At 34.2% G+C, this 12,622-nt stretch overlaps 2 protein-coding genes and 1 non-coding gene across 5 annotated transcripts; 2 read left to right on the top strand and 1 right to left on the bottom strand.

Moving 5' to 3' along the window:
• Nucleotides 1-1,916: 1,916 nt before the first annotated feature.
• Nucleotides 1,917-4,261, bottom strand: LOC109160941 (serine/threonine-protein kinase CDL1-like). 3 transcript variants are annotated; one of them, XM_019309199.1, is made up of 8 exons: nucleotides 3,927-4,261; nucleotides 3,635-3,756; nucleotides 3,378-3,562; nucleotides 3,052-3,253; nucleotides 2,815-2,981; nucleotides 2,509-2,613; nucleotides 2,275-2,397; nucleotides 1,917-2,181 (listed from the first exon to the last, which is right to left on the bottom strand). In XM_019309199.1, exons 2-8 carry the CDS (start codon nucleotides 3,702-3,704, stop codon nucleotides 1,945-1,947), a joined length of 1,089 nt encoding a protein of 362 aa, XP_019164744.1. In that variant the 5' UTR covers nucleotides 3,705-3,756; nucleotides 3,927-4,261; the 3' UTR covers nucleotides 1,917-1,944. The 3 variants fall into 3 exon arrangements, with proteins under 3 accessions (XP_019164744.1, XP_019164743.1, XP_019164745.1); XM_019309198.1 differs by lacking the exon at nucleotides 3,927-4,261 and having other exon boundaries at nucleotides 3,635-3,919; XM_019309200.1 differs by lacking the exon at nucleotides 3,927-4,261 and having other exon boundaries at nucleotides 3,650-3,919.
• Nucleotides 4,262-6,604: 2,343 nt separating this feature from the next.
• Nucleotides 6,605-6,677, top strand: TRNAF-GAA. Its single transcript has one exon. It is a non-coding gene; the product is annotated as a tRNA-Phe (tRNA).
• Nucleotides 6,678-11,256: 4,579 nt separating this feature from the next.
• LOC109160948 (MLP-like protein 423) lies at nucleotides 11,257-12,595 on the top strand. Its single transcript, XM_019309211.1, has 2 exons — nucleotides 11,257-11,524; nucleotides 12,136-12,595. Exons 1-2 carry the CDS (start codon nucleotides 11,338-11,340, stop codon nucleotides 12,402-12,404), a joined length of 456 nt encoding a protein of 151 aa, XP_019164756.1. The 5' UTR covers nucleotides 11,257-11,337; the 3' UTR covers nucleotides 12,405-12,595.
• Nucleotides 12,596-12,622: the final 27 nt, after the last annotated feature.

The following is a 12,622-nucleotide window of genomic DNA, read 5'->3' as shown; positions in this document are numbered from 1 at the left end:
TGGGGGCAGCTACCCCCCTTCCCCACCCCACGTCACCCCTTATATATTAGGGACCCTTGTATATATGTAGTTATGTACTAACTGTTTAGATATAACTAAATAATATAGATATATATTACTTAAAGATGAAGTGCTTAGATGGTTAAGTATAAATAATAGTATGTCTGGTCATAGAGGTGAAAGGTCTAGCCTCTGTGGTTTATGTTCAGTTGAGTTGTAATAGAGGTCAAAAGATTGAATTTCCTTACTTGATTAATTGTTTTTCCAAAATATTCCATTTATTTTAATCTTTCGTCCCACTAGATGAAATTTCTAGCTTCGCCCCTGGATGGAATATATCTATTTCTAAAAAATAGTGCATTTTATAGTCTTACAAAAACCATTTTGGAATTTTCCTTGGCCATTGTGTGCATTACTTCCTTTTGCAAAATAACTCATTCCCTTGGCCATTGTGTGCATTACTTCCTTTAGAGCATCTCCAATGTGGGAGGCATAACGCCATATTCCAACGCCAAATCAGCAAAGTAGCAACTTTTGCCACTCCAAGATGGAGCGCCATATCGCTATAACGCCATTCTTTTTGGCGTTAATGAACGTCATATTTGGCGTGACACTGTTCATTCACGGCAAATGGAGAAGGGAGAGAAAATTGATTCTTTTGCCCTTCTTTCTTTTTCTAATTATAAATATATCATTTATTTATTTTATATGTAATTTTTTGTTTTGTTAAATACTTATATTAAAGTTTGTATTATTAAATATAAATTATAGCATTTGAAAGATCTCATTGAGACGATCGAAACAAGACTAATATTGAATGTATATTAATTAAAATCTCAAATACATTAAACATAATTAGAACATAATAAAATGTATTAGATGTTGTATGTTGTATTATTATTGTGGAATAAATTAAATTTTCAAAAATATTGTTAAATTTGATTTTTTAAAATAATTAATGTTATAAAAAAATTAATGTTAATTAAAATTATTATTTACATTATAAATTATATTTTATATTAAACTAATTAAGTTGTAACTAAATTATATTAAACTAACTAAATTCGAACTAATAATTGAAAAATTAAATTATTTTAGTGTAAAAGTTTGGTGTTTTGGTGTAAATAGGTTGAAGATAAATAAAATTTGGTGTGAGAATATTCCTTCTGATGTAACATTTGTTGAAAAAATTTAGTGTTTTGGAGATAGATGGGTTGAAGATGCTCTTAGTCTTCATTTTCTTGTATTTCTACCACCCCTTTATCATCAATTCCACATTTCCATCTCCCCTGCATTCCCTAAGCCCTCCAAAAGGTACACAATTGTTTTACCATTTGAAAAAAATTTCATTTTTCCAAGATTCCATAATTTTAACTCTTGGATCTTACTTGTGCAGATAAAGATGATGAAAGTGTATGTGACTATACAAATGGGGAATGGGTATTTGACAAGTTGGGGCCATTGTACATTATGAAGGGGAATGGGACAAGTTTGGGGCTTGTTCTAAGACCTTGCCCTACAAACCAGAGGATAAAGTCCTACGGTATGTTCTTCCATTCTTCAGTAAATGCTATATGTGTTTGTGGTTTTATCTTTTAAAACCATCAAATTAATTGATTTGGGAAAGTAAAGAAGATGAATCAAACAATAAAGTGTTTCTTCGACTATTATTCTGAAAATGTAAGAAATGATGATATCTACAAGGATGTTTTGTATCTACAATTACATTAGGATAGAAAATCAACACTACTTGAGAATAAGGTAATTCATTTGTGACCTTAAAATACTTTTTCTTTACACATATATTCTAAGTATTTTTAAGTTATCATGAAAAGTCATGGTATTCTAGTTGATGCATAGGGTAGTTTATTCTATTGCCAAGTTATAAACTTTGTGACTTGGGATCTCGGATCATGAACAAATAAATTTTGATGTTACGATTCCTCAAATCATTCTGAAACCATGCATAGTCCATCTGATTCCTCTCGTATTTGTATATAGAATCTGTTGGAGTTCTTCTACACATTCTACCATTGATGGCCTTTCACTACTATTGATTCGGGTACATCGTGATGCTAGGTTTGCAAACACGGTGACAGACTCCATTGTGTATGAACTCTTGCTCATCTCGGGGTCAATCACTTTACGTAGTTTCTTCTTGTCATTCAAAATGTGCCTCACCTGTTTCAATCCAAATCATCCGTTTTTTCACTTGGTTCTTGAAAAACCGATTCTTAGTGTTGTAGAGCCTATTAGAAGGGTGATAAAGGTTACCTGTAGTACCAAATTCTGATCGTTTGGACCAAGATTGAGGTCTACTGCCCTTCGTCCCGTCAATAGCTCAAGTAGAACAACACCAAAAGCATAAACATCACTTTGTAAAGTGAGTTTTCCTGTCTGTTTGGTGTGTGTTAGGAAGCAAAATCTTGCGAGATTGTAGGTATAATGACATTAAGTTCATAAGGAAGTGGAAAAGAAAGGGTGTTTTCTTGGAATGTTTAGTCATACCAATGTATACTCGGGATCAAAGTAGCCGAAAGTGCCAAAAACTCTTGCTGTCACACAAATTTCCTGCCCTTCTGGCATCATCTTAGCTAGCCCAAAATCGGATATCTGCAAAGATAGCAGTGATGATAATAGGAGTACTATGTAAAAACTGCATATAACCATTAATGTGCAATCCAACTATCAGCTTAGGCTTTTAGTTGAAATGGAGCACATGCTTCAATTTGGTATCAGAGCACACGTGAGGGGGCGTGGATGGAGCACATGCTTCAATTAAAACAATTAAAACAACACCATTTCATCGTTTACCTTAGCTTCATAGTTGGTGTTTAGAAGTATGTTGGTAGATTTGAAGTCCCTGTGAAGAATCGGCATCCCAACAGCAGAATTCGAATGGAGATATGCGAGTCCTCTTGCTGCCCCGAGAGCCACCTTTAGTCTCGAAGGCCAGTCCATCTTCTTCCCTTCTCCTATTCCTGCAGTCCAGTTCTAAGAGTTAAATACAGAGACTTTAGCTGGTGAACAAAACTTGAGCCAAAAACCAACCATTTAAGTGGTCTTGAAGGTTTCCGTTTTGCATGTATTCATACACGAGAAATCTATGTTTCCCATCTGCACAATAGCCTATTAAAGAAACCAGATTCGGGTGGTCCAGTCTACTTAAGATATCTACTTCCACGCGAAACTCTCTCTCCCCTTCCACTTCTTTGAATGGGCGTCGTAGATCCATCTTCTTGATTGCTACAATCTTTGGGTTCCAAGAAAACTATGTTATTATTAACTGTCTATCAAAAATTCAAAATCTTGTTTATATATGTATCCACACACACACACACACACACACACACACAGAATGGTGAGTGATAACATACTTCTCCAGATCGGAGTGTTCCCTTGTAAACTCGACCAAATCCTCCTTTACCAAGCAGATTTTCATCGCTGAAAGAATTTGTTGCCTCCTCCATTTCTTTGAATGTATAAACTGATGATCGGTGGTGCCTTTTTGCAGGGGGATTCAGGTCTTCAATTTGCCAATCTTCTGCAGGTTTATATACCCCTGGAAGGAAACAATGGCATTGTAAAAATTGTAAAGATGAATATAATGAAGCGAAAGCAGAAACATGCATACAAGGATTGATCTGACCCTCGGACATGCTTCTCCTGCGTTTGTTCCATGCTGTAACTAGACCAAAAGGCATTATGGTATTTCTTTCCCGTTTTCTTCTTCAATCGGATCTTATTATTAGTTTTCTGATTAAAATGATGTTATGTTGTATATCAAATGAACAGAAACGAAGCATCTGTGAGGACACTGCCCAGAAAATATTACTGCATGACCCCTGAGAATCCAGGTTGGAGTATGGATAAAGCAAGAGAAAAAGGTTAGCCTTTGAAAAATACTTCACGAAACCAGCACCCACCGCCATTGCCACACCTTTAACTTCTCGATCACTTGAAGGATAAGAAAATGATCGAAAGAGAAAAAAGGTAGCCCACATGTTGCTTAATTTCAAACGAGAAGTGATTGGTGGGGGTAACTGGATGTGCTTGAAAAGGAAATAGGAACTGCTGTCTCTCCTTATATTCTCTTTTGCTTTCGTAGTTTCTCTGAACCAGAGAAGGCTTTTGTTGAGTGGTCGTTTTCTCGTATAGCTTTCTGTAATCATTCGTTTCTTGGCTGTATGTTTTGCTGCAAATTGTTCCTTAAGCCACAGACCACCTTGTGCTGATGATAATCTGTTTGCTAATTGCTACTAAAATTCTTGTTTAGTAGGAACCATTTAGAAGACAAATGAGAAAAACGACTAGCAGCTTGCACGAACTTAGCACAATGGTTCAGTAGGCAGTATTTGGGAGAAGAGATCAAAGTTCGAACCTCGATGGCGGTAGTGTGGGGATTATGCCCAAAGTGGACAGTCAGCGTGGGGGTATAAGCATTTTGTAGCTTTAAGTTAGATGCATAGCCTGCAAGAAACCTTAAACAAAATGGACTCTTGTTGAGTACAAAAGAGAGGAACTTAACAATGGAACCATGCCTTTTAATTTGCATGTGAACAAACAGGCAATGCTCATGTGGTACCAACTGAATATTTAAACCCTAAAAAGAGAACTGAAAGCATCAATCATTATTACATAGACCATAATTTATACCGTTGTGTGAATCATAAATAAAAAGTATATTTTTAATACATTATAACACCGTTAGGTAAACATTATAGAATTTTTCATTATGGGAAGGAACGAGAATCAATATGTAAACCTATGATTTGATTAAGGTTTATTTGCATTGAGTTTATTATTTTTATTTTTTTTGGTTAAAAACAAAAGAGAAAATAACATTTTTTTCCTGAGTTATTTATGTATTCATATTAGCCCCTCAATTATTCTAAAAGTGATGGTCTTCCTCCTGATATATTAAACGGACATTTTTACCCTTAAAATAAATATTTCATTCATTTTTTTTTCTCCAATAAATTATTACTTATATAGTTATATACTTATATGTAAGGATGATTACGGTTCGATTCGGCTCGAACTGGACATTGTAGCAACCGAATTGAAAGGTTTTGGTTATGGTTCAAAACTGGAACCCAATATTTGGGTTTTGATTTATTAAAATTGCGAATCAGAAAAACTGGATCCTGAATCGTGAATCGGCGGTTTAAAATCGGAACAACTACTAGCATTAACTTCAAATTAGAATTATAATATTTGCAAATAGTGTATGTTATTTATCGTATTTATTATGATTTTCACATATAAGTAGATATGACCACGATTGGGTTCTGATTTTGAATTGTCTGTTCACGGTTTTGGATCCAGTTTGATCTGCTTGTTAAACTTTTCTTTTTTTAATTCGATTTTTTATTTTTAAAATAGTTTAAATTCAACAATTAATGTATTTTATTCTTTTTTTCAATTCGAACCCCGATGATCAATTAAGAGTATGTTTGAAAAGTTGAAAAATGATTTATGAAAATAATTTTTGGGTTTCCCGTGTTTGACAATAGGGAAAATACTAAAATCAATGGAAATTGATTTCTAGTCGATAAAAAATAAAGCTAATTTTTTGAAAAATGACTTCTCTTTTTTGGGAGAAGTCATTTTCCACCACAGCCTGCTCCATCTTCAGACAAACCCATATCAATGGTTTTCGTCGGGAACCAAAGATTGGTTCCGGACGGAAACCATAAAAACTAATTTCTGACGTTTTTAAAAAAATTACCAAAAATCAAAATATTATTCTTTGAAAATATTTATTTAAGAAAAAAAAAATTCACGTAAGGTGAGGTACTGAGCAATTGTTATACCATGAATGTTGGTTCATATTGCATTATGAACCCTGATACAAAAATTATGTATATTCAGTTAGCATATTCTGTATTTACAGTTAACCGTTTCTATACATGTAAATAAATAACTTGATAATTGCTAACACATAATATGATAGCTATAGGTACAGAAACTATCAACTGTAGGTATAAAATGTGTCAACTATAGATACAGAATCTGACTTGATAATTGCTGACACATAATATGATAGCTATAGGTACAGAAAAACTGCAAGTACAGAATGTGTCAACTGTAGATACAGATACAGAATTTGATGGTTATTTTTGGACTAGGGTCTACAATGCAAGGTAGACCCTGATCCATGGTATAATTTGCCGGTTCCAATCATTATGCCATGGACCATGGTCCACAGTCCACACCGCTGTTTGAACCATAAATAAAAAGCACAGTAGTTATGTGCGTAAAATACATTATTTTATATACTATCAAAATAATGTACATTCAGTATATTAAAAATGTGTCTTGTATTCTTACACAACTATGTGGACTGTGATCCAAACAATAATTTGTCCCTGTATGCCCTCAACGTATAATTAATTGGTCGAAATCGAATTAAACATTAATTTAATTAACATAATTAATTGATTATTGAATCCAAATCAAGTCCAAAATTAATATATCAACCCAACCCATTTATTATCAAATTTTAAATTCCTCCCATCACATTCCATCTGTACAAATGTGGTAAAGCGATTTTGTAAGCAGTCTTATGCATATTAGTTCTAGAATGAATGTCGTTTTAAAAGCTGGGATAGCTCAGTTGGGAGAGCGTCAGACTGAAGATCTGAAGGTCACGTGTTCGATCCACGTTCACCGCAATTTTATTATACCCTGGCCTGGAAACTTGAATTACCATTCGTGGCTTATACAAAAAATAAAGTACAATATATATATATATATATATATATATATATATTTGAAGTTGTCTAATGAAAGTGGGGTTTGAAGTTTCTGACTTAACTTGCTTCTTCTTCTTTCTTTTTCTCTCGTCTTTCTCTTTGTTGCTCCTATCTATTACTTCTTGGGATGCGATTGGAACCATTCAACAATATAATTCACACGAGAATACGTCTAAACACTAACAACAATCATAAAAATTGATGCTATTGTATTTTCTAATCTAAATAATCATAAACATTAAAATTATTATTATTAACAATTAATAATACTAAGTCCAAATAATTATAACAACTACTCCGAGAAAGAGTATCTCAGTCTCTCTTTTTGCATTTCCTATCACACTTTTACTAAAAAGTATTACATATTTTACACAAAACAATTCCACACAAGTTTTAGAAATATATTACAAATTAAACAACAAGAATTTAAAATTGAATTAAAAAAAAATATAATCACTCAGGATTAAACATACGACTTTTGTGTATTCACTCTCCATATCTTTGAATACATTGGGCTGAGACTTCCATTGCTATTTGTCTATAACTAAATAATTTTAAAATAAAAGCAAATTTTTTTAACTTTAAAAGTAACTCAATTTTTAAAAAATTCCAAAAATCAAAATATTATTCTTTGAATTTTTTTAATTTTTTTTAAAGAAAAAAAACTCTTGTAAGGTGAGGTTCTGAGTTTCTGGACCAGATCTTTTATGGGTCGTCTTTAATGCTTCACATCAACAACTACTTCGGTGGTGTTAGCCAATTGCCCCGCTGTTCTATTTAATTTGGAAAATTTATATGTACATACCCACAAATAAAAAAATAGATTTTATTAATAAAAATGAAAAAGAAAACAAAAATGTGAGCTTAGGGTTTGGACGGTAAAGTTTATGACTAAGCTTTTTGATTTTATTTGGTTTATGGGTTCACTTTTACTGCTTAGGGTTTAACATTTACGATTTAGATTTAAAATTTAGTTTTTCCATTGATATTTTTTATAAGTTATTCAGGAATGCACATTTAGTTGTTACAAAGTTCACAGTATAGTGTTCTAAGTTAAAAATTGAAAAGTAAAGGGAATGATAATTACAAAAATGCTATTACATTTTTTTAAAAAAAAAAATTGATATGATTCATCCGATTTTTACGAATGTAACGTTGAGATTACTTCTTAAAGTGTGTTTAGTTCATGAGTTTTCACATTAGAAATGTGAATCAAAATCATCGTTAGCGTTTGATTGACAACTTTTTAAAACACAACTATGTAATTTGATTACTCCTTCAAGTAAAAACTTCATTCCCTAATTAAAAACGTATATCATTCCATCTCATTGGTAATCTAATTTTTAAGTTTGGATGTATACTTTTAGATTTTTGTTTTGATTTTTTTGTTCATATTTGTGCTTTGAATGTCATTATATTAGGATCAATTGTCTTAATTTTTTGTTTTTGTTTTTTTTTTTTTTTGTTTTTTGTATTTTTAAAACCTTTATCTCCATTATAAGATTATACATAACCAAACATCAATATTGGTAATCATTCCAATTCCACCATATTACCAAACATGCAAAATACTTTCACCAAAATCCATTATCATTACTAAGTATTTGATTCTCATGTGCGAACTAAACACACTCTTAAACCTTAGTTTTCTCCTAAGATGTGTTTTCATGGGATCCTAAGAAATCTATTTGCCAAACAAAAAAAAAAAATCTATTTGCTCTGTATAATAATTTTGTTCAAGGAACCAATTTTATTAACTGCTCCCTAAAGTTTTCAAAGCGGGAAACCATTACCCACCAACAATAAATTTTGTTAGCAGACAACCTCTTAATAACTGCAAAAGCCAGATGCCCAGAATAAATGCTTTACCCACTCGCATTAAATTTCTGAAAATTTTTGTTCTATTTCATATTTTCTGTTTCATTTTTTTTTTTAAACTTTTAATCATTGAATTGAAGAAGTAATAAATTTAAGAGTTAATTCTATTTTTATCATGGATTTATAGGTGACACTTCACTTTTAATTCTTTCTTATCAGAACATCCGCTTTTGGTCCTAGTATTATCGTGACATTATCAATTTTGGTTTTCTATCAACAAAATCGTTGAGATTTTGTTAAATAGAAGGACATCTCGATCTTTTTAATACAAAGTGTGTTGACCCGTTATATTTTTTATGTTTGATTTTTTGAAAAAATTCATAATTGAAGATAGAAATGTTTTTGTATTTAACAAAATTTTAACGATTTTTTTTAGAGATGACCAAAATTGATCATGTCACAATAATAATAGGACTAAAATGAGATGTTTTGATAAAAAATGAAAAGTGAACTATAACTTATAAATCTAGAAAAAAAATAGAATTTAACTCTAAATTTAATTATTATATTACAGATGTCACTCCAATTAGTCCTCAAGTTGTAAGTCAAGTCACTGAAGTGACACAATAGATTTCGCCATGGTCAATTTGTCAAAATCAAACATTATACTTCAGAACTTTGGAGACAAGGGGTAATAATGTGATTTCACTTGATATTTCCCTTTTCCTCCCCAAAAGAGTTAATTACCAAAATGATCCATTGACTATTACGAAATTACTAAGTTAGTCATCGATTATTTTTTTTACCTAATAAAGTCCTCAACTTTGTAAAGTTAACTAATATGGTCCTTCGCTAGGCTTGGCATATAACGTCTGTTAAACTCAAGGGCAATAAAGGAATTTTAAGTCACTTGTCGGGCAGCCCGGGCTGCCCACAATTTTTTTTTTGGCTGCCCACGTATTTTACTTCAAAATTTAGAGGTTTTTTTTAGTAATAATGTAAAATCCCTAATTCTGGTTGTTTAGTTGATGTTGGTGTCAAGAGCTTTGTTCTCTGCCTGAAGAGTGACGGCGGCAGCAGTGGTAGAGGAGGTTCTTTGAGCTGCTCACGCCGGAGAGCAAGGAGGAGCTTGTCAGCAGCGTCGTGTGCTGCCAGAAGGGGTCCTGGGAGATCAGAGTGAGGTGCGGTGGACACAGCTACGAAGGGAGTTGTTTTTCTCCGAGTTGACCACCGTGATCTTAGTTTCGTCGAAATTCTAGGATTCCGACTTGTTTTTCTCCGGTTCTTGTTCTGGTCTAGCGCTGACGGCCCCACCGTATTTCTTATCGTTGAACTCCCCAAAGATCAATCTTGCGGCTTCAATAAGCAAACCCATGAACCCTTCTTCTCCTTTGCCTTTGCAATCCGCCGCAGCGCCACCATTTTTAACGCCTTCATCCACCTGAGCATCAGACTCCGCCCCCGATCCAGGCGGCGCAAGAAACCCGACGTTCAAGTCGATACCAAACACTTTAACTTCCCTCTTCGCATCATACTCTGGTTCTGATATAATAGTTGAAATTATCCAAAGAATATTCAGCAGAGAATTTTGAGCTTTGGAACATCCGCGAGGAGAAGAATTGCCTGAAGGAGCAATCAGAGAAAAACCCATTTTGTTAAATGGATCCAATCGGAGCTAGGGTTATTTTGCCTAAATAAGAGGAAAAAAAGGACCAATCAAAGTCAAATTCCTTTATTACCCTCGACTTAACGCAATTTTTGACACTTTTCCGGACGGAGGACTATATTGATTAATTTTTATAAAGTTGAAGACTTTATTAGGTAAAAAAATAATTGAGAACTAAATTGGTAGTTTCGCAATAGTCAAGGGACTATTTTAATAATTAATTCTCCCCAAAATGTATTATGCACTTTATTACTTAAAAAAAAAAAAACCTAAAATACCTTGTTTAACAGAAATATTAATATTCATTACTTGTACATCTAATACTCACTTTAAAAATGTCTTGTACTCCTAAATTTACGATACATTTATTACCGAAAGAAAGAAAGAAAAAACAATATTTGTCAGTAAGGGCACACAAGATCGAGTGATGAATTTTTTGTGGACACCAGACACTGATCCTCTCACCTAATGGACCGTTGAAGTACCATGGTTTACCTATCCACTATTATGTCGGGTCAGAGCGTAGGGCCTTGAGATGAGATTATTTTGCCTTATGTGGGCAAGAGGTAACAATAATACAATGGCCATGTTTAGTAAAATAGTTATTGTTTGGTTAATTAGCTTTTTTTTTTTTTAACAATTTATTGTTCTAAAAGGTTAAAATTCAAAAAGCTAGTCAAAACAACTTTTTAAGAAAGTCATTTTGCATATAATCAGCTAACAACTAATTTACCAAACTACATTTTTTTACAATCAGCCAATACTATCAACTAATCAAACCTACTAACCCAATCAGTTAATAGTTATCGGCCAACAACTATTTACCGAACACCCAAATACAGTACAAGTTTTAAAGCACCGACTGGTCATAGTTAGTCAACAATCAATACGTACTAGTCAGAACGGTTAATAAAGAAGCATGCACAATACCGACGGCGGGTGAACTAATGGCAATAAATCGCCCCCCACCCCTTTCTCACCCCTCTCCTCTACTATATATACATCTTCATTCTACCTTCCTAAGCACACACTTCTCTACCTATTTCCTTATCTCTTTTCTAACCCATTCTTAGCTTGGTTTCAAGGTATTTAGCTATGGCTGCTCAAGGAAAGATTGAAGTGGACTTGGAGGTTAGCATTGGTGCTGACAAGTTCTGGAATAGCATCAGGGACTCCACCACCCTCTTCCCCAAGGCTTTCCCTGATGTCTACAAGAGTATTGAGGTTCTTGAAGGCGATGGAAAGGCCGTTGGCTCAATCCGCTTGATCAAATATGTTGATGGTAAGTCTACGATGTTGATCGACACTAGTCTCTCTCTTTTTCTTTACATTAGGTTTTCCCAGTTTATCGATCGAACCAACTGAACTAGCTCCACAGAGCTAGTGTCTTTTTTTTGGTGGAGGCCAGGGAGAGAAACCCACAGTCTCTACCCCAGGATGTGCACTAGATTGTGACCCTAGTCGGCAGAGGACCACAAGGGGTAAACCAGCCTAAGTTGTACATAGCTAATCGGCTCAAACCGGTGCATACATAGTTGAACCTAATGCAAAAGACACCACTAGTCTCTCTCTTTTTCTTTACATTAGGTGTTCCCAGTTTATCGATCGAACCAACTGAACTAGCCCCACAGGGCTAGTGTCTTTTGTTTGGTGGAGGCCGGGGAGGGGAACTCAGAGCCACTACCCGAGGATGTGCACTAGATTGTGACCCTAGTCGACAAAGGACCATAAGGGATAAACCAACCTAAGTTGTTCATAGCTGACTGGCTCAAACCAGTGCATACATAGTTGAACCTAATGCAAAAGGCACCGGTGCCAATCAGCATTCCATCTAGCTAGTTTATAAAACAGGTGGGCTTGTTTGAATTGAGAAACATTTTTGGGTTTTTGTAGGAGCTCCACTGGTCACATTCTCAAAGGAGAAGATAGACACAGTAGATGATGAGAAGAAGACAGTGAGCTACCATGTGATTGAGGGTGACATCCTGAAATACTACAAGGATTTCAAGGCTTACCTGTCTGTGACTCCAAAGGGAGACGGGAGCCTGGTGAAGTGGGGGTGTGAATTCGAGAAGGCTAGTGCCGAGGTTCCTGATCCCCACCTCATCAAGGATGCCGCCGTTAAGACATTCAAGGATCTCGAAGCCTTTCTCAAGGCATAAAATGCTCTACTTTCAACTGTTCTTGATGGAATCACCTTCAGGTCTGTCTGGGTCACTAGAAATGTTGTGTGTTTATTTCGATGAATGGTTATGAATAAGGCCAGTTATGGTCTCATTTGAGTTCAGAAATGTGAGTCATGATATTGTATGTCTGAAATACCAGCAGTAAATGATCTACTTATTGCAAATAATGATGCAACCAAACATATCTAAATCTG

Source organism: Ipomoea nil, unplaced genomic scaffold (assembly GCF_001879475.1).
Source record: "Ipomoea nil cultivar Tokyo-kokei standard unplaced genomic scaffold, Asagao_1.1 scaffold2921, whole genome shotgun sequence".
Taxonomy (NCBI): domain Eukaryota; kingdom Viridiplantae; phylum Streptophyta; class Magnoliopsida; order Solanales; family Convolvulaceae; genus Ipomoea; species Ipomoea nil.
The sequence above is the reverse complement of the archived record's forward strand: the minus strand, read 5'-3'. Positions and strand labels throughout refer to the sequence as shown.